Source organism: Canis lupus, chromosome 31, assembly GCF_011100685.1.
Source record: "Canis lupus familiaris isolate Mischka breed German Shepherd chromosome 31, alternate assembly UU_Cfam_GSD_1.0, whole genome shotgun sequence".
In the NCBI taxonomy this organism is placed as follows: domain Eukaryota; kingdom Metazoa; phylum Chordata; class Mammalia; order Carnivora; family Canidae; genus Canis; species Canis lupus.
In genome coordinates, this window is record NC_049252.1 from 38,164,912 (window position 1) to 38,188,526 (window position 23,615).

The window sequence follows — 23,615 nt, forward strand, 5'->3', positions numbered from 1 at the left end:
GGAGGCCGGGAGCACCTGGGGCACCTGCACCATGGGAAGGGTTGGGAGCACCTGGAGCACCTGCACCATGGGGAGGAACACTGAGGAGCCCGTACCGAATCTGCACCAAAGTTTCAGAGGAGGAGCTGGATACGAGTCAGTTGGCAGACATGCATGTTCCAAGTTTCTCTAAGTGTTGTGCAGTGAGGTGCCAGCAGGTGAAGTGAGGGGGTGTTTTGTGCCCAATGGAGTGTGGGGTGGGGGCTTCTGTTGACATGAGTCAGGGTGGGCAGCTTGGAGGGGCTGGGTGAGGGAAAGCTGAGACAGAGCACAAGAGAGGTGTCCAGCCTGGAGGGGGGCAGGTGGCCCGGGGTGGGGTGTGGGTGCAGCCTGAGAGCCTGGGCATTGGGCAGAAGAGGGAGGAGAAGACGGCCAGGGTCATGCAGGACCCTGAGGCTCAGCTTGAGAAATCCGGGTGTTAACCACTGGAGAGTTTAGTGGTGGCTGGGACTGTGTGGTCATGTGTGTGTCCCCAGACCCCGCAGGGCAGCTGGCACTTAGTGGGCACTGTGTGAGCAGACAGCCACTGCCACCCAGAGCATCAGCCGGCACTGAACTTCAGCTGAGCCAGGCCCCAGGGGACTGCCGAAGACACAGCCCTCGGCTAAGAGGGACTGGGAGACATGTGCACACCTGTGTGTGTGAGCACGTGTGTGCACAGGTGTAGGGTATGTGTGCTTGTGCACATGTGAGAGTGTGCATGCCTGTGTGTACATGTGCCGGTGTGTGTGCATGGATGCGTGCACATCAGTCTGTGCATGTGTGCAAGTATCTGTGTGTGCGCATCTGTAGATGAGTATATGTGGGGTGTGCATGTGTGTGAGGGACATGAGAGTGCGTGTATGGGTGTGTATGTATGTGTCCATGTGCAGATGACTGGGGGTGTGAATGTGTACTTGTGTACATGTGCATATGTGTGCACGTGCGTGGGGGGACATATGCGTGTGCGTGAGTGGGTGTGTACGTAGGGGTGTGCACGAGCGTGTATGCGTGCACGCCTGTGTGGCAGAGGGCGAGGGCCGCGCTGGGGGTGAGGTCAGGGGCGGCGCACGGGGAGCAGGAGCTTTGCCGGGAGTCCTGCACTGACTCACCTGACAGGTGGTGAATCGGGCGAGTCCCATCTTGGCCGGACCCGGGGGCACGTGTGAGCCCGCACGGCGGGTCGCGGGGAGCCTTGTTCGGGTTTCGGGAGGGAGCCCGGGAGTGGGGAGCCCCTGCAGAAACTGCCACAGGCATAGCTCTCTGGGAAACCCCGGCTTCGAAGAAACCACCTCGAATTATGTGTCACAGTGAAGACCCTTGAAGCGCCTCGCACGGACGGACGAACGAGGCCCGGCGCGGCCAACGCGATGAGGCGGTGCGGCTGCCACCGTGGCAGGAACGCGGCCACGTCACAGCACAGGCAAACCCACGTGGAACCGATGCCGCCTCGCAGACGTCCGGCCGCGGGACGAAACCCAGAAGAGCTTACTCGGAAAGATGTAAATATTTTCACGTTCCGTCCATTCCCCTCTTGTTTGCACTCCCAGCTTAAACACGTCTTGGTTTACATTTTTCCCTTTCCACCCGGTAGAACGGGGGTCGGATATGGTGCCAAGGACGCGGTGGCACTGTTTGTCGGCGAGGTTGCGGGCCGTGTGTGCTGCTGTGTCACCCGCCGCTTTCCTCCCCCCTCCCCGGGGCCACCCCCAGCCCCCCGGTGAGCCAGATGCCACAGCGACGGCAGCCAGGCCAACAGGAAGCCGCCCAGGCCCCTCCTGCACGGGTAAACTGAGGCTCGGTGATTGGGAAGAAGCAAGCAGAACCAAACACGAGGCGTCCTGGCTCCCGAGTGCCTTTGCCCGTGAGTCCGTTGTGCTGGCCAGGGCTCTCCGGCAGGACAGGACGGGCAGAGGGACAAGAGCTTTGTCACGAGGGCTCGGATGGCAGGGGCTGCTGAGGGCCGCCAGCCTGGGGACTCCCGGTGGGGCCGGACACGCAGCTCCAGTCCAGTCCAGTTCCCGGGGCACGTGTCGGGTCCCACCCAGCGGCCGTCCTGGGGAGGCAGGAGGCCCCCCACCCCCCGGTGTAGGGCTGAGGCATTAGACACGGGGGGAGCTGAGGCGTTCCAAGTCCATCCCGCACGCCCACGAGCCCAGCGACAGTGACCGGGGAGCCCGCCTGCGTGCAGAGCCATGGGGGCCCCGTGGACGGGCGCTGTCCTCATGGAGGGACACACGACCCGCACCCCTTGGGATCCCTCCCCTAAGTCCACCCCCACGGCATCCCCGGGAGAAATGAGGCCGGAGGAAGCTGCCCCCTGCAGGCCAGAGGTGGCTAGGGCCCCAGGGGTGCGCCCCCCGCTCGGGACCTGTTCACGGGGAACCGTCCCCCCAGAAACACACAGACGCAGCTGCGCTCTGTAAGGAGCGTCATAAATATGTTTCTGTATAGTTAGGATACAATAAATAGCCGGTACAAAACACGGAAGACGGCATGAGGCCCGCTGCCGTCCGGGCTGCGGGAGGGGGCAGGGTCACCGGGGGCGGTGGGGAGGCCCCGCTGGTTCTGAGGTAAACCTTTGTGTGAGCTTTTCCTTGAAAGACAAACCCCTGCAGGAGGCGCAGACTTGCGGGGCAGCGCCGGGCTTCGGGCCGGCCGCCGGTCACCGGGGCCCAGAGGCGGACGCGCGTCCCCGGCCGGTGCGGGTCAGCCCGTCCTCAGCCTCAGCACGCGGGAGCGGGGCTCCTTGGCGCTGGAGTAGACGAGGTAGGAGCCGGCCGCGGTGCGGAAGGCCTCCCAGTCCCTGCAGCCGAAGGTCGGGAGGCTGTGCACGGCCACGAAGCCCTCGTAGCCCTGCCACCTGCGGGAGACACGCCGTCAGCCGGGCCGCGGGGCCCTGCACGCCGGCACCTGTCCAGCCCGCCCCGTCCCCCACTCCCACGTGTCCCTGGGCTGCCCAAGCTCCCCTCTGCCCGCGCCATGCTCCCCTCTGCCCGCGCCATGCTCAGCCTGCAGAGAGGGAAACTGAGACCTGGAACGGGCACCCGGCCCTCAGACCCCGCAGCGCCTCGTGTCCAGCCTGGGTCCTGCCCTGGCCCACAGTCCCCTGCAGGCACCCCCAGCGGGTCCCGGTTGTGCCAGGTGAACCGCAGGGGCCGAGCCTGGGCCTCCCCGCTCCCGGGCCGGTGTTGACAGTGAGCCCCTGTCCCCAAACACAGCTGTCAGCACACGGGCGGCCGCCCCCGGCCCCCCACGATCTGCCCCCCCATCCCGCCCGTCATGCGGCCGGCAGAGTCCATGGTTCTAGGCTTTCCCCGCCCAAACGGACCCGCAGCGGGTGGTTCATTCTCAAGGGGTGGAGCCCCCGGGGCGGCGCCTGGGCCATAGGGTGAGAGGGTTTCCCTTGGGGCAATTGTCCCGGCCGCTTCCCGGGGTGGCTCCCGTCCTGCCCACGCCCGAGTGCCGTCCTCCAGCTTCCAGAAAATGACTCCTCGTGCTGACTCACGGTTTTCATTTTCTCCCCGTGATTCCTGTGCCTACAACTCGCCCATTTCTCTAAACTAAAACAATCTTTTCTCCACTTGCACGGGTTGCTTTATCCGCCCCGTGTGTGGTCAGTCGTTCTCTCCGATATTGAATGCAAAGCCTTTTCCGCAGAAGCCCCGAGGTTTAGGGAGTCACCCGGCCCCTCTGCCGCCTGCTTGGAGGAGGTCGCGGCACCGGCACCACGTGGCCGTCAGGGCCCTCTTAGCCTTTCTGTTGATGTTTCTGCTGTTTCCGTTTTTTTTTTACGCTTAGATTTTCAACCCCTGGGAAGTTCATTTCCATGTAAAGTATGAAGCCAGGCAGATCGTGGTCCCCGTCCAGACAGACGGGAGATGACATATTTTATGAGGTAACACGTAACGGGTCGCTTCCCCGTTGACTGAGTCACAGCATTTACCGCGTGACACGGCTGCGAACCGCCGTCTCTCTTGGCCCGGCTGTGACCACACCTGCCCGCCCACGTTCGGTGGGAACCAGCTGCGGCCTCCACGCTGCGAGGGCCGCCTTCGCTGTTCTTCCTTTTCAAAGTCTTGGTGGCCACCTCTGAACACGCGGTCTTCCACACGAGCTCTCCAGCTACTTCGTCACGTTGAAAATTCCACTTTCTACTAAGTCAGGAAGTCGGAAGAGGGTCGGGGACGTTTCTAGTGAGACGGGGAACGACCGGGATTGTTGGAGAAGAGGTGAAAAGCCTGGTTACCCCGGTGGCCGCGGGGGACACCGAGGCAGCTGCTCAAGAGACACCACTGACAAGGAACGGGGCCCGGGCGGCTTTGTAGCAGAGTTTAAGCCAACGGCAAAGAAAGCAGGTCCTGCATCTGGACCCTCTCAGTCCGCGGGTGCGGGTGCAAGACTCTGCACCTGTGTTTATAGGTTAGGATCCAGATCAAACGGGATAAAGGTAAGTCCCCAAAGAAAATGCCGTTCATGCGGCGCCTGACTGGCGCCCTGGGGTCCCGGGATCGAGTCCCACGTCAGGTTCCCTGCATGGAGCCTGCTTCTCCCTCCGCCTGTGTCTCTGCCTCTCCCTCTCTCTGTGTCTCTCATGAATAAATAAATAAAATCTTAAAAAAAAAAAAGAAATAAGGAGCAAAGTTGCTTGTACTCATGGATGTAATTATACCCCTAGAAATTCCACGAGACTCTTCTTAAAGAAAACTAGCAGAAAAAAAAAAGAAAAAAAAAAAGCAGAACTGAGATGACAACGTGGTTGGGCAGCTAGATGCTAAGGTTAAGTCATGACGAGCGGCTGCAAGTGGAAAGGAGAAGATCCCAGGTGCTGTGCTCTCGAAACCGGAAAGCCTCCCAGAAGCGAATCCAGGGCCGTGGCCCAGCCTGGACGAGGACCTGGGAACTTGTACTGAAGCGCACGTGGCAACGGGAGGGAGACACCACCGCACTCCTGGACGGGATCGCTTAGAAAACTGCCAACCGTGCTGGAAGCCTGCACACCTCCGGCCGGAATCCAGACCTCTGAGCGCCCGCGTGACCGGCGGGGCCACCTGGCCGACCTCGGGGCGTGACCCAGGCTCGGCCTGCGACCCCCGGCGGCTGGTGGTCGCCTGCACGGAAGGTGAGCCCCTCCCCTCCCCGGTAAACCCAGGCGGCGAGGAAGGGACAGCCTTGGGAGGCTCTTTACCTGTAGATAATACTGTTTACGGAGAAGGTGTTTCCATCAAAGGAGTTTGCAACCACCAGGAAATAATCTTCTCCCACCGAGAAAAACTCCCAGTCGAGAGCGCTGCGGAGACAGGGGAGCAGAGGTGAGCACACCCGGGCACGGGTTCCGGCCGGTTCTCCTAATCCCAGGACCCAGGGCCCCGTGGCAGCCCAAATCCAGGGCGACTTTCCTGCACAGTGAACTGGGTCCACTCCAGGGAAATGCATACCAGTCGTTGCCTTTTTTTTTTTCAATTTTAAAATTTAAATTATAAAATACAAATAGCATGATGTGCCGTCTTGACCGTTTTCACGTGGTTTGGTGGTGACAGGTACGTCGAGAGTGCTGTGCAGCCGTCACCGGCGTCCATCTCCAGGCCTTCCTCACTCCCCCAAACCGAGTCTCTGTCCCGTGGAGCACGAGCCCGCCCCCCCAGCCCTGGCGCCCCCACCCTACGCTCTGCCCCTGACGTTGAGCGCTCCAGGGACCTTACGAGTGGAATCACACCGCGTGTGTCCTCGGTCTCACTGAGCATGGTGTCCTCAAGGCCCGCCGTGCGGTGGCCTGTGTCACTGCCCCTCCCTTTCAGGCTGGATGACAGTGCACTACGTGGAGGGACCCGTTAGCTGCCCACCCATCCATCCTTGGACGGTGGGCTTGCACACGCACAACGCTGCTGGGCAAAGAGGGCGAAATCTTACAGTTTAAAGAGGTTGAAGTAGGGGCACCCGGGGGGTCAGTGGTTGAGCGTCTTGCCTTCGGCTCAGGGCGTGACCCCGAGGTCCTGAGATCGAGTTCCCCATCAGGCTCCCCACACGGAGCCTACTTTTCCCTCTGCCTGTGTCTGCCTCTCTCTGTGTCTCTCATGAATAAATAAATAAAATCTTTTAAAAAAATAAAAAGAAAGTGAGCCGTCTCGCTGTGAGTTCCCGCTGTGCCCCCAAAGCAGGTGTATTTCTGTTCAGAGCCACGCCCTTTGGTCAGAGGTCCATCAGCGGGCGACGGCTGGGGTCACCAGAACGGACCCGCCCGCATGATGGACTACCGATCGGCCGTGAAAGGCAGCGAAGGGTTGGCGGGCGCTCCTACGCCGAGGAACCGTGAGGACCTGTGCTGAGTGAGAGCAGCTGGGCACCGGGGTCGCCTCCCACGGGTTCCACGCACACGCGGCGTCCGGAGCTGGTTGCTCCGTGGAGGCGGAAAGTAGGCTGCTGGCTGCCGGGGCTGGGGCGGAGGGAGGCGTGAGCGCCGGCGGGTGGGGGTTGCTCCCTGGGCTGGCCCGAAAATGTTCTAAAATCACCTGCTGGTCTTGACACATATCTGCACTTTTTTTTTTTTTTAACCTGCACATTTAATAGAAAATCGCTGACTTGCAGCAAACAAAGCACGGTGTCGGAAGGAAATTAGAGCCAAGGTTCCAAATAGCAGCCCCAGAGTCAGCCCACGGCCCCCGGAGGCCACATCACACCCCAAGGGCAGGGACAAGCCCTCGCTGCCACCGCCACCGCCACTGTGTGTGGCTCTGGGGATCACGCGCGGCCTTCAGGCGCTGGCTCCGGGGATAGCCCTCCCGTGCCCGCCCTCCCGGCCGCCCGCCCCAGGCACACCTGCACGTGGGGATCTCTTGGAACTTGACGAACGCCTGCGCGGTGACGTTCAGCTCGTAGATGACCGAGTTGACGACATAGGAGTCATTGTGCACCTGCGCCTCCACGTCGTAGCTGTGGCTGTTGGCCACAGCCAGGAACACCCTCTCTCCAATGCGGAACACTTCCCAGTCGGCGGCCCCGAACGTCTGCGACAGACAGAGCGAGAAGGAGTGCGGGGTGGGGTGGGCCGTGCGGGAACAGCGACCCTCAGGACGTCCCGGTGCTGCTTCGGGCAAACAGGGTGCCCACCCCCCCGCCTGGCTTTGCCCCCTGCCCGCACGAGTGTGCCCTCACCCGGAGAGATCATCCCTGCAAAGTGCTTCTTGGCCTTCTGTGCCTTCCCCCAGGGCTCCCGTCCTGAAGGTGCAGCTGCTGAAACACCTCCTCCAGGCAGCCCTCCCTGCTCCCCCCAGTCCTGGCTCTGAGCTCCTGAGCAGCCTCTAGATATGTGTGTTTCTGGCCACAGGCCGCCCCTGGCCCGAGGCTTTCCCTGGGCTCCATCAGCAGCCCCACCTCTGGGCTCCCGGGTGCTGCTCCTCTGGGAATCACGTATCACCCTCAAGGAGGGCAAGGGGCGCACGGGCTGTGCTTATGCACGAATGGCGAGCCCGGGAGCCCTTGCCCCGACCCGGAGCCGCATGAACGGGGCCCCCACGCGGACCCACGAGGAGGAGGTTCGTGTCCAGCCTACAGCCAGCATCTCAGGGGTTCTGGTGGGGCCGTGCAGGGCGGCAGAGAGGTCGGGGGGTCCAGATCCAGGCCCCGACCTGAGCCCTCAGGAGAAAGGACGGGGGCAGAAACACATTTCCCTGGGGAAACGGGGGGGGGCACGGGGGGGCCGTCTGGATGTCCCCACAGGAAGGCGGCAGATGGTGTGGGTGGCGCAGGAGGAGAGCGTGGCTGCTCCCTGTGGCGGGGTCTGCGGCGCGTGTCACTGCCCCCGGGGAGCCCGAACCACAGGGAGTGGACGCTGCCGGGCTCTCGGTTCCCGTGTCAGCAGAGACCCCGTCGGTCCCCGTGGGCTGCTGATGGCTGCAGAAGCTCCAGCGGCACACTGGCATTCAAGTTGTCTTTAAATGTTTGCCCCCCGACTTTCAGCTTCTGATAGCGGCAGAGGGATGCGGCCGGCCTGGCCCCCCTGCTGATGGCAGTTGTGAGCGGGACTGTGCGGGCCACCGTGCGACGCGACGGTTCTGGGGAGTGGGCACTGGAGGAGCCGCGACCCCCGAATGAAGGGAATCACGTGCACGGGGCGCCTGCTTATCCGACCTTTCCTCTGAGGACTGTCCTCACCGCATGGCGCGTGGGCACGGCGCTCGGCGGGTGCGGCCGGTGACCCGGGGTGGGGGTCCCCAGGTGAGCCCACAAGTGGAGCCGGAAGGGAAGGAGAAGAGGAGGAGAGGGAAGGAAACGCTCAAATGCACGAGGGCTAGAATGTTTCCAAATGCGGTTGAAGACACCAAACCACAGATCCGAGAGGACCAGAGACCCAACGCGTCCCGTTCCGGGAGCTGACAGAGAGGACGACGTGGGAAGCCTAGAGGGGATGGAGAAGACATGTCCCGGGCTGCACACCGCGGCGACAGCGGGGCAGCGACACCCGAGACCGAGGAGGCTCGGCGTCAGTGGCAAGACGTCCTCAGAGTAATCGAACGGCAAACGTGTGAGCCCTGAATCCCAAAACCGGTGAAAACAGCTTTCGCAAGTGAAGGTAAAAATAAGGTCATTTTCAGAGAACAGTGACAGAAGGAATTGCCAGGGAGCCCGATTTCCAGGACAGGCTGGAGGCGGCGGGAGTGCGGGCGGCCACGCGGCCGGGGCAAGGGGAGGCGAGCTCGGGGCGCACACGGACCGCGGGGTGTTCGCAGGTCGCGGGGCTCCTGTGACCAGAAGCCGCGTGAGGATACACACGCACACAGCACCCGATGGCCAGGCGGGGACGCGGTGTTGTCACGGGCTGTCATTCCTACGTATCAGTAATGACGATGCAAAAAAAATAAATAAAAAATAAAAAAGAAAGAGAAAATGTGGGCAAAAGACTTGAACAGGCATCTCACAAGTGAAACTACAGAAAGCCAGGAAACCGGTGGGGACGTGTCCGCGGTCTGCAGTCCCCGGGGAATTACAAGCTTAAAGCACCCGAGACACCACTTCACACCCAACGTGTAAAACCAAAGGTCCTGGTGAAAGCAGACGTTTCCCCGCATCTTGGATCCTCCGCGTGGCCAAGGCGGAGCCAGAGGACGCGCTTGCTCCGCATCCAAGCTCCACCTGCCCCCGGAGGGAGGGGAGGGCGGGGTGGGGTCCAAGGGCAGCCCTCAGCTTTCCAGCTGCCCAGAGAGGGGCCCGGGATATGGGGCCCGGGATCCCTGCTCCCCGGCCTCCCCCGAAGCAAGAAAGAGACGTGCTTTCAGGACGTTAGATCCGTCGAGGCACATGCTTTGCCGGGTAGCAAGTCCTGCAGCAAGCTGAGGACAGGGAGTCGCCCCGCACCTCAGAGGGGGCATCCCCGCCGGCCGCTGTGCCCCCGACACCGCGACGCTCTCATGCTGGGGCAGCAGGTGGTTGTTAGCACCCTTCCCCCCCCGCACATGTCAGGGTCACGCTCAGGGCCAGGCTCCAGGAGGATTTCCGTTGCGTGAACTAGGGCCTGGGCCCGGGGACACAGGAATGCCCACAGCCCCCCAGTGGGCAGGCTGGGGACCGGGCTGCCTCCCTGGGGACAGGTCATCCCTGAGTGGCCCCGGGTGGTCCTGGCCGGGCCAGAACTGGCTACATGGCAGGGGCACCCCGGGCCGACCGCTGCCTTCCTCCCTGCTTCCCAGTGCCCAGCGAGGCCCGTGCCTGAGGGACACCCCACATCCCTGACCAGCCACGGCCAGCCTCACGTGCCTGCCCCTCCTCGGCACATCTGCCACCTGCTGGGATGCCGCTGTCCCCACATGCAAATCCAGGATGTGTGGCCCAGCCCACCTGCTTGGCCCTCCGTGGCCTCACTCCCTGCTTGGCCAACCTCAACCACAGGCAAAGAACATTCTGCCGTCGAGGTGGCATTTTCTCCAGGCCCAGCAGAGGGTGCCATTGCCGTGGCCCAGCGGGCCTGGCCCTACTGAGACGTCCTGGCGCTGCCTAGTCCAGCTCTAGAACGGGTCTGGCCCTGTCCAGAGGGGACGGACCGGGAACTTCCGGCTACAAGAACAAGACTCACCAGGACAAGGACCAGGGGACCAGGACACCTGCAGGTCACTGACTCCACGCGGGCGCCAGGAGCTGGGCTAGGGCTTTATTGGGTTAGCGTGTCCTCTGCTCATGTGGCTCCATGAGGTGGCACCATCTGTGCCCTGGGGCCGCCTCACAGCACCCGAGCAGGCTCACACACACTGGGGTCCACGGAGCCTTCAGCGTCATCCGCTCTGTGGCTGCTCCCCGGGACAAGCGCTGGGGGCCCACACCCGCGAGGGGTCACACGTGGCGGCTCTGCGACTCCCGAGAAACCAAACAGGAGTCGTCAGACCGACAGACCACAGGCTCCCTCCAACCCTGCGCTGAGGAATCCACGCGGCTGAGAAACCGCAACCTGTAAGTGCACAAGCCTGCACACATTCATGTACACACATGCACACGTGCACACACAATGCACATGCCTGCATGCACCCTCGTGCTCCTGTGTACACACAGCTGCGCCCACAATGCACACACCTGCATGCACACTTATGCACCTGTGTACACGTACCCACACCCACCTACACATGCCTACATGCACACACACACACCTGTGTACCCACATGCACACGTCTGCATGCACACGTGCACACCTTTGCAGTACAAGTGGCCAGCAGGTGGCCTGAGGAGAGCATCTCCCTAGCTGCCAGGCTTCCTTTGGGCGCCGAGGCACGCGACCTCAGACCACTCACTCGTCACGGAGGGGCGTACAGCGGGGGGTGAGGAGGGGCTGTGGAGGATCCGGAGACGAGGCCAAGGGTGTGGCCGGAGCAGGAGGCAGGGAGGAGCGCTCAGGTGCGTGTGGGCAGAGGGGTGCTCATCCTGCCTCGGTGCCGCGTGCCCACCCGATACAGCAAGTACGGGGGTGCCTCATTCGATTTGAATTCCAGACCATGACTCTTCAGTCTGTGTGTATCCCACGCACTACTTGGGGTGCTTTTACTAAGAAGTTATTCACTGTTTACCCAGAATTCAAACTGAACTAGGCATCGGGGTTTTATCTGGGCGGAGGGTGGCAGGGACCCACGCGAGGCCGAGGCCGCGGGCCGCCGAGGAGCCCTCCTCCCACCCAGAGGAACAGGGCCCACCCCTGCGCCCTCAGCCAGAGCCCAGGCTCTTCTAGCTCAGAAGTGAGGGTGGGGACAGCGCGCCTGCGGCGGCACCAGCCCGGGCAGGGGGTGCGGGCCCTGGGCCTGCTGCAGGAGGCCCCGGTTCTGGGTACTTTAGGGACTCATCAGAGAGAGAAGAAATCCCCACATCAAACAGCCCTGCCAAACCCTGCCTGGCACCGAGCAGGGCGGCCAGGCACCTGCTGGGCTGGGCGCCCCCCCCCCCCACGGAATTCCCCTGCCACCCGCCCCAAAGCCCCCGGCACGGTGCCTGGCAGGCCGCGCAGGCACAGGGCGACGGCACTTCTGGGGCTCGGCAGCGGGTGCACCTGGAGCCCCCGACAGCCTCCCTCCCCCGAGGGCAGGGCTGGGGGGGCTCCTCTAATCAGAGGATCAGCTGCTCGGCCAGGAGGCCCTTGGGTTCTGGCTTCCATGGAGCAAAGAATCAAGGCCTGGGAGCGCCTGGGGGACAGGATGGGGAGGTAGGGCGTGCTGCCGGGAGGGCAGGCTGCCCCCCAAAGGGCAGGGGGGGCCGCTGTCCTCAGGTGGGCAGCTGGCCAGGTGGGCAAGGGTCCCACCCGACCCAGGAGGCTGCAGGGGGCGGCGCCCTCCCTGGCGGACTTCTGGATGCCCCCCCCCAGGCTCCTGCCCACTGAGCAAACAGAAGTCCCCAGGAGGAAGCCCCTTCCCAGGGCCACCGGGCAGTGCTGACCACCCAGGGGCGCTCCCGCACCACCCAGCCCACGTCTGTGGCTCCCAACACCCCCCCCGCCCCGCTCCCACTTCCTGCCTGCACGCGTACCCACTTGGTGGACACTAGGTTTCTGACAAGCCCCCAGTTTCGCCTGCTGACCTGCTTCCCTAGCGCTTGGCTCTCTCCCCTCCGTGTCCCGTGGGCACTCGGCCAGCCCCTCTTGCCCTCGGTTGTCATTTCCAGCAGCTCGTCTCCAGGACAATCAACCCTGACTCGGCCACCTGCCCCCCTCCCACGCCGTGACCACAAGCCCTGCAGCCAGTTAAGAGCTCAGGGGGCAGAGATTCCAGTAGCTGGAGGCCGGACTCCCCGTGGACCGAGGCCATGCCTTCCTGGACACACCCAGCTCCGGCCTCCTTGGCTCTAAGACTACGAGGCCAAGTCACTGGGGCCTTGGTCTCTGCCGTCTGCAGGAAGGTTCTGGAATTCCTGGTGGGAGAGGTGGGGAGATGCAGAGGGTGGGGCTGGGAACGTGCCCGAGGGTGAGCAGCCCGCCTCCCCCTCACACCAGCCACAGGCCTGACCCTGTAGGGCCAGGGCTTCCTGGTGACACCCCCCCGCCCCCTACGGCCAGCCCAGCCCCCCAGCAAAGGCCCCTGTGAGGTCAGCTCCTCTCCATCACGTGTGCTTTCAGAGCACCCGGCACAGTAAGGCGATGCCAGGGCCTAGAAGGATTTGAACACAATGCAAAAATGCTGGCAAAACATGAAAGTGGGGTTCTGCGGGGTCTGACGCGTCACGGAGCCGTGAGGAGACGGCAGCGTCGAAGGGAAGGCCCCTGGGCAGGGTGCGAAGCTCTGGCCATCCCGGGCCTCCATTGGCGGCCTGCAGGGCTGGGGGGTGGCGGTGACCCCGAGGGGCCGGGTCCTGGGTCAGCCCCGCCTGCAGGGCTGGGCACAGACCGGGGCTGGATCCTGGATCCCGGATCCTGCCTGCAAACGCGGAGCGGCCGCCGCCTTCGGGCACCGCTGGTCCAGTGCCACCAGCGCCACCAGCGCCGCGGAGCGTGGAGTCCAGAACCCACCCCTCCCAGGGCCCCGGCCCACACCCCAGGCTCTGCCCAACCTGCGCCCCGCACTGGGTTCCCTCAACTCTCGCCTCCGTGTCCTCACTTGTGAAGCGGATCTGACGAGCGATCACGAGCCGCTGAGCAAGTGCAGCCGCGGACCTCCCCTCAAGTACCTCTGCAAACGCCAGGAACGTCTCAGGGGACGCGAGAGAGGTTGCCCACCAGCGGCAACCCCAGGGCTTTGGCACGAGGCCGTGGGGAGCAGGGCAGCCGTGCCCCGTCACAGGCGGGGCCCAAGGCCACTGTGTTCTGCTTGTTGGGGAGCCCGGCCCGCTGTGCCTGCCCCGGGCACCGGGACACAGAGCTGCCCCCGCCTGGGGCCCGGGGAGACCCCTGTAATGCCTGGTCTGCACCGCACACCCCACTGGAGCTCTAGGAGGAAGATATGGGGCCCCTCCCGTCCTTCACCTCCTCTCGCCCTTGTGCCGCCAACAAACCCCAACATATGCACTCAGGGTCCGACCCCAGCCCCGGCCCCTGGACATCATCCGCAGGATGACTCTAGACTCGAGATGTGAATATCGGCGTTTATGGGGTCCTGGCACATCATGATGTCACTCTCGCAGAGCCCAGCCCTTCCCGGGGGGTTTCGGCAGCAGGAGGAGCTCGGAGCACCCGCCCCCCGGCCCCTGGGGACAGTCCCTGCATGCAGGTCAAGCAGCCCCTCCTCGGAAGGTGACCGCTCTTCCCACGGCTCAGCGAGGCCAGCTGCTCCCTGTGGACGCCGCGTCTACACCTCAGGACAGCACGTGCCCCACACGCCCAGTGTCCCGTGTGGCTCATGTGACCGGGGCTGACCCTGAGCAGCGGGGGTGACAGCCAGTGTGGCTTCCTGCCTCTCCTGGCCCTGACCGTGGCTCCGACGGAGCAGCTGCAGGGCCGAGGAGACCCGGGGAGCCTCGTGGGGCCACACGCAGGATTCAGGCGGGAGTGGGCTCCCTCGGAACCCAGAGGGCTGCGGGAGAGGAACCCGCCCTGCGCCGCGTCCTGAGCCTCTCCGGAGCTGTCCTGGCGTCTCTGGAAGGTTCCGGTCTTCCCGTTGCCTCACAGCCAGTCCCGCGTGATGTGGTGTCCAGGGCCAGTGACCCGGCTGAAGGCGTGTTCTGGGCCCCCCAACGGCCCCGTTGCTCTCTGCTCCTGCGTCACTCCATCCGGATCTCCTGGGTGGATCCCCTCTCCCTCCCTCACCTTCTTGCTCCACATTCTAGAAGTCTCCCCCGCCTTCATTTTCCAGTGCGGTTGACGAGTATCTTCTTATATGGGCAGCGACCGTATTTTTAAGACCCGAGGACTGTCCTTTCATGGCACCCGCAGCCACTTTATAAACACGGAGTCTGCTTGGATACCTCTGACGGCGACTACCAGGCTTCAGCCTCCCTCGTGTTTCTGGGGCTGGCTCGGCTTCGTCCAGTGCGGGCGTGTGTCTACACTGCAGCCCGACTACCACAGTTTCGGGTCCTTTATCAAATCCCGGAGACCCCTCGCCGTCTGCCCCGTGACGGGTGAGGATGGCGGCGGGTGGCATGTGTCCCTGGCGGGCCGGGCCCCCGGGAGCCGCGGCACCTGCTCGCCGCCCCGATGAAGTGCCGCGAGGAAGAACAGCTTCCGGACCTGGCCTTTGGCTCCCGCGGAGGAGGCGGAGGATCACGGCGTGGGAGCCGCGGGGCGATGATCTCAACGTGCGCTCCGACCCACGGCAGGAACCGTGTTCACGCCAAACGCAGGCCACGGCCCTGCCCAAACCCGGGGTGAGGACCAGAAAGCCGCGGGCCACCCCAGTCCCACTCCTCCCGGGGGTCCCTCTCGGGAATCGGCAGCCCCAGGAGGGTCGTCCTCCTGCCAGCAATCTTGGGGTCGTGCTGCCTCCCTGCTCACATCGGGCCCCCTGGTCCCACCACGGCCCTCGGGAACCGGTTCCCCCGACGTGCTTGTCTCGCCCTGGCACTGCCCCGCCCCGTGCACACTGGGCACGGCCGCCCTGGCCATAGCACGGTGCGGGCGCCCTCGCGTGCGGCTCTTGGCGGAGGCCGCCTTCCACCTGCGGGGCACCGCGCCCCGACTGCCCTCCCGCAGAGGCCCTCCCCCTCGGGGGCTGGTCCTCACGTCCCTGCCCGAGGGAGCCGCCTGCCACGGACCCTGGACCGGGTGCCCTGACCGCACTGCGTGCTCTGAGGGGTGCGGGGCAGCGAGTGGGTGTCACCTGGATGGCGGAGGGAATGGCCCGCGGAGGAGCCTGCGCTCCGGGACATCATCCCTCCTTGCGTTTGAGACCCGCCCTGAGGGCAGCCTCCGGGCCTCGGGGCCTCCGTGCAGGGGCTGCCTAGCAAAGCCCCCACCGCCCTCCCCGTTTCCCTGCAGACCCGACGGGAGGGGGTTCAGCGCGTTCCCTCCTCCACCAGTGACATCGAACGCCAACGGGGTCCCCATCCCAAGGCTCAGGGAGCCCTCAGCGTATTTCTGCTGGGTGAATGAGGGCCAGATAAACGAGCAAAGGGGTGTTCTGGAAGGATCCAGGGAGGAAGGCGTCGTGTTGGCGGTGACAGCCTCTCCATGACGATCCCAGCACGTAGAGGGAGTGCCCACAGCTCCATCAGGAACACAGGTGGGCCGCCAGCGCCAGCCCCGCCTCCTGAGATGGCCCGTGTGCACCCGCCTGGCACCTGTGCGGCCCTCCAAGATCCTCGGCCCTCGAGCCAGGACCAGGGCCAGCACGATGGCTCCCCGGGGCGCCCAGCGCCATCCGCCCGGAGAGATACTCGTGCCTCGCTCGACTCAAAGGTTTCACCGGCATGTGCAGCCAGCTGAGGGACATCCGCGTTCTGAGGGGAAGCGGACCGTGCTGCCCCTCCCCTGCACGCGCCAGGTCAGGGCCAGTTTGGGGCCAGGTCAGGCCAGGTCAAGGGCCAGGTCTGGGTCAGGTTGGGGCCAGGTCAGGCAGGTCAGGGGCAGGGTCAGGGCCATCAGGGCCAGGTCAGGCCAGGTCAAGGGCCAGGTCTGGGTCAGGTCGGGCCAGGTCAGGAGGTAGGTCAGGGTCTGGTCAGGCCAGGTCAAGGGCCAGGTCGGGGCCAGGTCAGGGTCGGGTCAGGCTAGGTCAAGGGCCAGGTCAAGGGCCAGGTCAGGGGCCAGGTCAAGGGCCAGGTCAGGGGCCAGGTCGGGGGCCAGGTCGGGGTCAGGTCAGGGGCCTGCTGCCCGGCTGCCCCAGGCAGGAGCCTGACACTCATGGAAGGGCCAGTCATTGGCTGAGGCCTGCCCAGGGGCCACAAGGCCCGCCGAGCCCCCAGCGCTGCCTGGAAAAGCTCTGTGCCAGAGGGAGGGCAGGGCCAGGGCACCCTCCTGCCTCGCTTTAGGGCTCCCCAGGCTTCACTCGGGGTAACAGGGAACACCTCACCCTGAGCCATACGCAGGGGGCAGTGCTCTGGTGGGGAGGGTCTGGGGTGAGGGTCAGGGGCCGGGCGCTTGTCCTGGTTCTTGGGGCCCCAGTCCTGTGTCCTCTGTCTCCCACTGCCACGCGGCCTGCTGGAGGCTCGACGTGGGGGTCCCCCCGGCTTCTTACCAGGAAGGCCTGAAACAGCTGGAAGGAGCCAAGGAGCCAGACATACAGGTGGGAGTGCACCTTCGTGGACGTGCCATTGAAGGCGTTGGCCACCACCAGGAAGGAGTAGGGCCCCACGGTGAAAAACTCCCAGTCGTAGGCGCCCGACGTGGCAATGGTCTGGTTGGCCTCGAAGAGGCGGGTCCTCGGGTTCCACTTGTAGATGACACTGTCGATGTTGTGGTTGTCACCTGCAAGCCGAGCGGCCGGTGAGGGAGGGAGGCAGACGACTGAGGCCCTGCAGTGGCCTCGGTGCAGCCCTGCCCTGGCCCTGCCCCTGCCCCAGGCCCTGGGGGTCCCTCCACGGCAGTCATCCCCCTGGCCACCCCCATGCTCCCTGCCCCTGTGCCCAGATGAAAGTCCTCCCTGTGTCCCTTAGAGACGGGACCCCACCCTCCCTGCCTCCCCTCTCACACTGCCCAGGACCCCGCAGCTCTCACCATCACCCACAGGTCAGGCCTTCACACCTTCTGTTCCTCTACCCAGAAGCCCCGTCCCTACATCACTCTCCCTGGAGCCCCCCTGGCTGGGCCAGCCTCTCCCAGGACACCCACTTCCCAAGGAGCACTGGTTAGCAGGCCTCTGGGGTCCCCCTGCCCAGGAGCGGGGGGACAGGCGCTCCTCCCCAGGCCCCTATGGAGCTCCCTGGCCCGTTGGGGCCGAGGCCTGGCCAGAGATGCCCTCCAGGGCCCGCTGCCTCCGACCCTGCCCTCTCCCATTCCCCGGGAGGGGCCAGCTGTGCTCACGCAGGCCGTCGCTGGGCCAGAAACCAGCCCCCTGGCCTCTGCCGGGCCTGTGCCCCTGCACCCCCTGCACCCCCTGCATCACGGAGCCTGCGTCCAGAAGGCAGGAGCCTGTCCCCAAGGAGACAACAGCCAGCACCGACTCTCCAGCACGGCGTCCCCACCACCGTCCCTCTGCGGGACCTCGGCTGCCGGGCAAGCGCTCGCCTCCACACCGATTGCAGCCAACTCCTCCCACGAGGAGGCCAGTTACTTAGTTGGTTGGTCTGTTAGTTTGAGATGAGGCGGTGTGCGCGGCCAGGTGGCCCACGCTCCCATGACCCCTGTCCTGGGTGCCCACACACTGCCTCTGTCTCCCCACCTGGACGGGGAGAAGATGCTCAGGTGCCTCGGCCCGGGACGCCGCTGTCAGAGGGCCAAGCCCGGAGACCCGGGCCAGGTGCAGTTTATTGCAGTCTGTTAACGGGGTGAAAGCAGGCCCTGGGGGGTGCAGGGGGTGCAGGGGGCGCCCCCCGGGGTCTCCTCCCACGCAAGGCCGCAGCCTACCTTCCCGGTGGTTGGCCACGGCCAGGAAGTGCTCCCCGGCCACCTCGAAGGCCTCCCAGTCCCGGGCGCTGTGGGTGGGGACCCGCTGGTACGGCGTGAACCTCAGCTTTCTCTGGCTCCATTTGTAAATGACGGAGAACTCCTGACCCTTCTCATTCGGCTCAAAATTGGCCACGGCCAGGAACACCTGAAACACACGCCCGCGAGCCTGGTTCCTGCCCTCTGTGCCCGGGCCGGCGCTGAGGCCACCGGAGCACCCGCGTCCCTGTCCTGCCCGCCCCGTCTCTGCGGATCCGCCCCTAACGTGTCTCTTCGCCGGCCCGTGGTGCCCAGACTCAGGGACGCTTCATGCACAGAGTGGTCCTTGTCCCCGGGGTGAGCAGAGCACCCTGGGCCGCCTCCGCTGGGAAGCACGCGCCTGTCGCGTGGCCAAGTGTGGCCGAGTGTGGCGCACAGGTGCCCGTACCTCATCAGCATTTCTTTAAAAACAGACAAAAAACTCCCTTCCCGTCCCCTCCCCTCTGAGGAACCCGGGGCCAAGCCGGCTGGGCGCGGGGCGGGGGGGGCACACCCGCGGAACACGGAAGCAAGTGTGCGCTCAGCAAGCCCCACACCTGAACGGGGACGGAACAGACCTGCCCCACCTTGTTTTTCTGAATTTCCTGGTATTTCTTTGATGGGAAGTCAGCATTTTTTTTAACGAAAATGTTGCCAACCGGGGCACCTGGGGCCTTCGGCTCAGGACGTGACCCAGGGTCCTGGGATCGAGTCCTGCATCGGGCTCCCCGCAGGGAGCCTGCTTCTCCCTCTGCCCGAGTCTCTGCCTGTCAGTCTGGGTGTCTCATGAATAAATAAATAAAATCTTAAAAAAAAAAAATGTCGCCAACCAAAAGGCCAGAGCACCGGCCAGCCATTCGCCACGCTGGGCTCGGGCACGGCTGGGCCTCGGGGGGGGGGGCTCTGTGAGCAACAGGAGCGCAGAGGCCTGTCCGTCCCGCTCCTGCTCATGCTCGGGTGGGCCCAGCTGAGGGCAGGCCGCACCTGGCTCCGGTCAGCGAGCGATGCGGGGGGCACAGGAGGGCGGCCCCAGGACTCTCCCCTGGGGTCCAGGGGGCAGGGGGCGCTGATCAGAGAATGTGTCGTGCTGGGGGCAGCCCTCGGCCCCATCCGGCCGTGGTTGCGCAGGGGCTGCCTGCGGGGGGGGGGGGGGTCCCACACCCTCACCTCCGGGCCCGGCCCCCTCCGTTTGGATACAGAGTCCGCGGAGTGAGTGTCTCTGTCGCCAATGATTTCCACGCTGTGGACCCGCTCCTGGGAGCCCACAAGCTGTTAATTTAGCCCCGATGGGTTACCTGGACCTGGGCGGCCACTCGGGAACGGTTGTGCCTCCTATTTTGTAGGAAACCAGACTTCACGTCCTGGACTTAGAGGCCCCGCTAAGTGACTGTGAAAGCTGCTTAGAACCGGAGCAGGACTTTGAAACCACGAGAAATACTTTCCCGACTACACGAGCAGAGCCAACGTCTGGACTCGGGGTTTTTCCAAGATAAAAAGGATTGAGAGGAGGAGGCTAGAGGGCAGCCCGGGTGGCTCAGCGGCTTAGCGCCGCCTGCAGCCCGGAGCATGATCCTGGGGTCCCGGGATCGAGTCCCACGTCCGGCTCCCTGCATGGGGCCTGCTTCTCCCTCCGCCTGTGGCTCTGCCTCTCTCTGTGTGTCTCTCTTGAATGAATAAATAAAATCTTAAAAAAAAAAAAAAAAAAGAAAGTGGCTGGAAGCAGACTTGCCTTTTTCCCGATGGTGAAATGTCGCCAGGACTGCGCTTGGTGCGTGCGAATGTTCTGGTACGAGGCGAACTTTCCGTCCGTCCACTTGTAGATGGCGGACGTGGCCTTCCGGTTGGCGGCTGCGACGAAGAGCCCGGCCTCGGGGATGGCAAAGACCTCGATGCCCAGCGTCTCCGAGCTGGTGAACAGGCTCTGGTACTCCTCCACATAGTCCAGCTTTTCCTTGGCTGGTGAGAGAACCGTGCAGCCCCGGTCACGCCGCCCGGAACGGAGGCCGCCGGCCGTCGGGGAGCGCGCCCCAGGCCCCAGGCCCCAGGCCCCGAGCCCCGAGCCCCGAGCCCGAGCCCGAGCCCCGAGGCCGCGGCCCTGGCCCCCGTCGGGGGTCTCCGGACGGCGAGCTGCCCCGAGCGCGTCTCACCCGCACACAGAGGCCGGCAGAGGGGCCCTAGCGCCTGCGCGGGTGTGGGGTGTGCGGAGGCCCCGTGACATGACGGGGTGGCCTGGGTCCCTCCTCCACGCTTCCCACGCTCACTGCTTGGTGCCCGAGGGACTGGGCTCCAGGCGGGTGAGCAGCGCTGCAGGCGGCTCCCGATCCCCGCGGGCGAGGGTCCCGAGCACCCTTGTCCCCACGCGGGAAGGCCCCGCGGGACGCACTCGGGAATGACGATCTCCAGCATCTGAGATCCCAAGGGCACACGCGGTGCCACGAGGCTGCCCCCTCGGGGCCTCGGGGACTCGACCCGGACGAGGGGAGCGCAACAAGCCCGCCCCCCACGTGCCGTGCCCAGAGGACACACGATCCAATGAAATTGTGCGCGGGCCTGCTGTCCTGGGGGGCCGCTCCCTATTCCCAGGTAACCCTGACTCCCGGGCCGGGGAGCCTGCCGCCCGCCTCACCTGCTAACACGGAGACCCACTCGCTGCCCACACACAGGAACAGCCCCTTCCGGCTGGCATCAAACCAGAACTGGGCGTCCTCCGCTTTGGTGCACGGGGGCCGGGACCCCAGCGTCACCCTCAAGTCGGTTTCTGGGGGGAGACAAGGAGGGTCCAGAGTACAGGAGCTGGGCGGTGGCCCCTGGCCCAGGCAGTCCTGCCTTTGCCTCTGCGTGCGGGGCCCATGAGGACACACGGGTCTCCACGTGGCCCCGGGGAGGGAGCGAGGCCCCCGCACAGTGGGACAGACGGTGCGAGGCCTCCCTGCTGCCTCCCCCCCACTGTGGACCACGGCCCTCCTTCCGTTGGAAAATCCTTGGCCAGGGGCACCTGGGAGCCTCAGTGGTTGAGCGTCTGCCTTCAGCTCAGGGCGTGACCTCGGGGTCCTGGGATCGAGTCCTGCATCGGGTTCCCTGCAGGGAGCCTGCTTCTCCCTCTGCCTGTGTGTGTGTCTCTCTCTGTGTGTCTCAGGAATAAATAAATAAAATCTTTAAAAACAAAAAGGAAACAAGAAAAGCTTTGGCCGTTATACAGCTGCCCTGCCCTCCTCTCAGACCGGTCACTCTGTGGTGCCAGTTTACCTAAGCTTGGTGGTTGCCCAGTTCTTGGCGTCTGACCCCGTCCTCTGGTGGTCACACCTCCCCTAGGGCCAGGCCCACTCATCCTGAAGATGCTGCGCAGCCGACTTACAGCGACGTGGGTGCTGCACCCGACGGCCAGCGCTGTGACCAGAGCACCTGGGCCGGATGCAGCGCCCAGTGGAGGCCTGGGCTCGCACTCCTGCCTCCTGCCTCCTGGAGGAACTGGACAGATGTGGCAAATTCCCATTTAGGGCCTGAAAATTTTCTCTGTGTGGGGAAATTCTCTTCCTCTGTGTCTCTTCTTTTACTTAAAGATGATTCAAAATTGTACTGTTAACTAAGGAATCATTCAAAATCGTACTTTTGCTATAAAATTATTCAAAGTGTCATGACAATAAACTGCATCAATTTGTAGACCATTTTCTCCAAGGTTTATTTATTTTAGGGAGAAAGAGAGAGAGAGCGTGAGCACACATGGGAGCAGGGGGAAGGGAAGGAGGGAGAGAGAGAACCCCAGACTCCCCACTGAGCACAGAGCCTGATGCAGGCCTCAGTCCCACGACCCTGAGATCACGACCTGACCTGAAATCAAGAGTCGGCTGCTGAACCGACTGAGCCACCGAGGCGCCCCAGTCTCTAGCCTCTCCAACGTGAGCACATAAAGAGCAGCAGCCGGTGCTTCTGGAGTTTGGAAGCCACCCCAGGACTGGACCGTGAGGGCCGACGCCCTTGAGGGGCTCCCCTGAGCGGGGAAGCATGGCCAGGAGGCCCGGGAGGGGCGGGCTGAGGGGTGGTGGGAGAGATTCGGCTGCTCCAGGGGCTGCATAAATTACATAAATTACATAATCGGTCCAAACTGTGACTTAACGTGGAGAACCCGCAAGCACACACTAAGGAGAGCCGCGAGGGCACCCTCGGAGGTCAGTTGGATAATCACCCCCGTCTTTGCTACCAGGGGAGGTCGGAAAGTGACAAAGCTCTTGGGGTCTGCCGTCAGTGCGGGGCAGTGGGTGGCTTTGACCTACTAACCATAGGGGTATTTCAGCACCTCATTATCTTCTGGCCTCCCCGAGGGACCTTGCAGGACAGGGGGGATGGACAGGACAGCCAGCTCGGCACTCCTGCAGGGACAGAGCCTCGGGGTGGCGTCTGAGCCGGGCAGCAACACCAGCTGCCTCACCAGGCCCTGCAGAGAGAGGGACAGCGTGTTTAGAACCTCACCTCCAGAGAGGACCTGGGCCACTGGGCTCACTCAGCCTGTCCAGAGCCTGGGGGCCAGGCGGGAATGGGGATGAGGGTCTAGCCACCTCGAGAGCTACGAGAGAAGAGTCTGCTCATTGGCTGTGGGGGTGGGGAGCACTGGAGCAAGGGCAGAGAACTATACACCGTTCTAAGGTAATGTGGTCACAGAAGGGGTTTTCCCTGTGAACCAACCTCGGGTGACTGGGCTGCATTGCTCATCCATCCATCTGTCCATCTGTCTGTCCATCCACCCACCATCCATCCACCACTCATTTATATGTCCATCCATCTGTCACTCACTCATCCATCCATGTGTCCATCCATCTAACCCATCCATCCATCCACCATATGTCCATCCATCATTCATCCATCCATCCATATGTCCATCCATCCCTCCATCTATCCTTCCATCTGCCACTCATCCATCCATCCATCCATCCATCCATCCATCCATCCATCCACTATGTCTATTCATCACTCATTCATCCATCCATCTGTCCATCCATCCATCAATCCATCCATCACTCACTCATCCATCCATGTGTCCATCTAACCCATCCATCCATCCATCCATCCATCCATCCATCTACCCATCCATTCACCATATGCACATCCACTCACTCATCCATCCATCCATCCATCCATCCATCCATCCATCCCTCTTCTGTATGTTCACCCACCCACCCATTCAATCATCCATCACTCACTCATCCATATGTCCACCCGCGCACCCCTCCAGCTACCCATCTATCCATCCACCCAAGCGCGCCATCCATAAATATTCACCAAGCACCTGCCATGTATCAGGCATGGAGCTAGGCACTGGACAGAGCAGGGAACAAGAGCCCCTACACTCATGCAACAAGGTCCTTCACTTGCACTCTAGGGGAGAGATAGGAAATGAGCAAATGCACAGCTGGTCTGAGGGCCGTCAGGGCTACGGGGGAGAAGACAACCAGGGGAGGGGCTGAGTACAAGTCTCATCTTCTCTAAGTGGCAGGAGAAGGTGTCCATGGAAGGGGACATGGAGCAGGGCCCTGAGGGTGTAGGGTGTGAGCTGCGCTGGCAGTGGGGCGAGTATGCCAGGAAGAAAGAACATGGGGAAATGTGCCTGGCAAGAACGGGGCCCTAGTGTACCCCAGGGCTCCTGGTCCTGCGT

At 63.7% G+C, this 23,615-nt stretch overlaps 1 protein-coding gene across 1 annotated transcript in view; it reads right to left on the reverse strand.

Annotated features, from left to right (window-relative positions):
* Nucleotides 1–2,453: 2,453 nt before the first annotated feature.
* The window catches only part of TSPEAR (thrombospondin type laminin G domain and EAR repeats), a 170,535-nt gene continuing 149,373 nt past the window's right edge, over nt 2,454–23,615 (reverse strand). The window contains 8 exon segments of the mRNA XM_038581636.1: nt 2,454–2,881; nt 5,207–5,308; nt 6,835–7,022; nt 16,584–16,813; nt 17,912–18,098; nt 19,698–19,924; nt 20,595–20,726; nt 22,244–22,400. Of these exon segments, the coding sequence (XP_038437564.1) occupies nt 2,728–2,881; nt 5,207–5,308; nt 6,835–7,022; nt 16,584–16,813; nt 17,912–18,098; nt 19,698–19,924; nt 20,595–20,726; nt 22,244–22,400 (1,377 nt within the window). The 3' untranslated portion in view covers nt 2,454–2,727.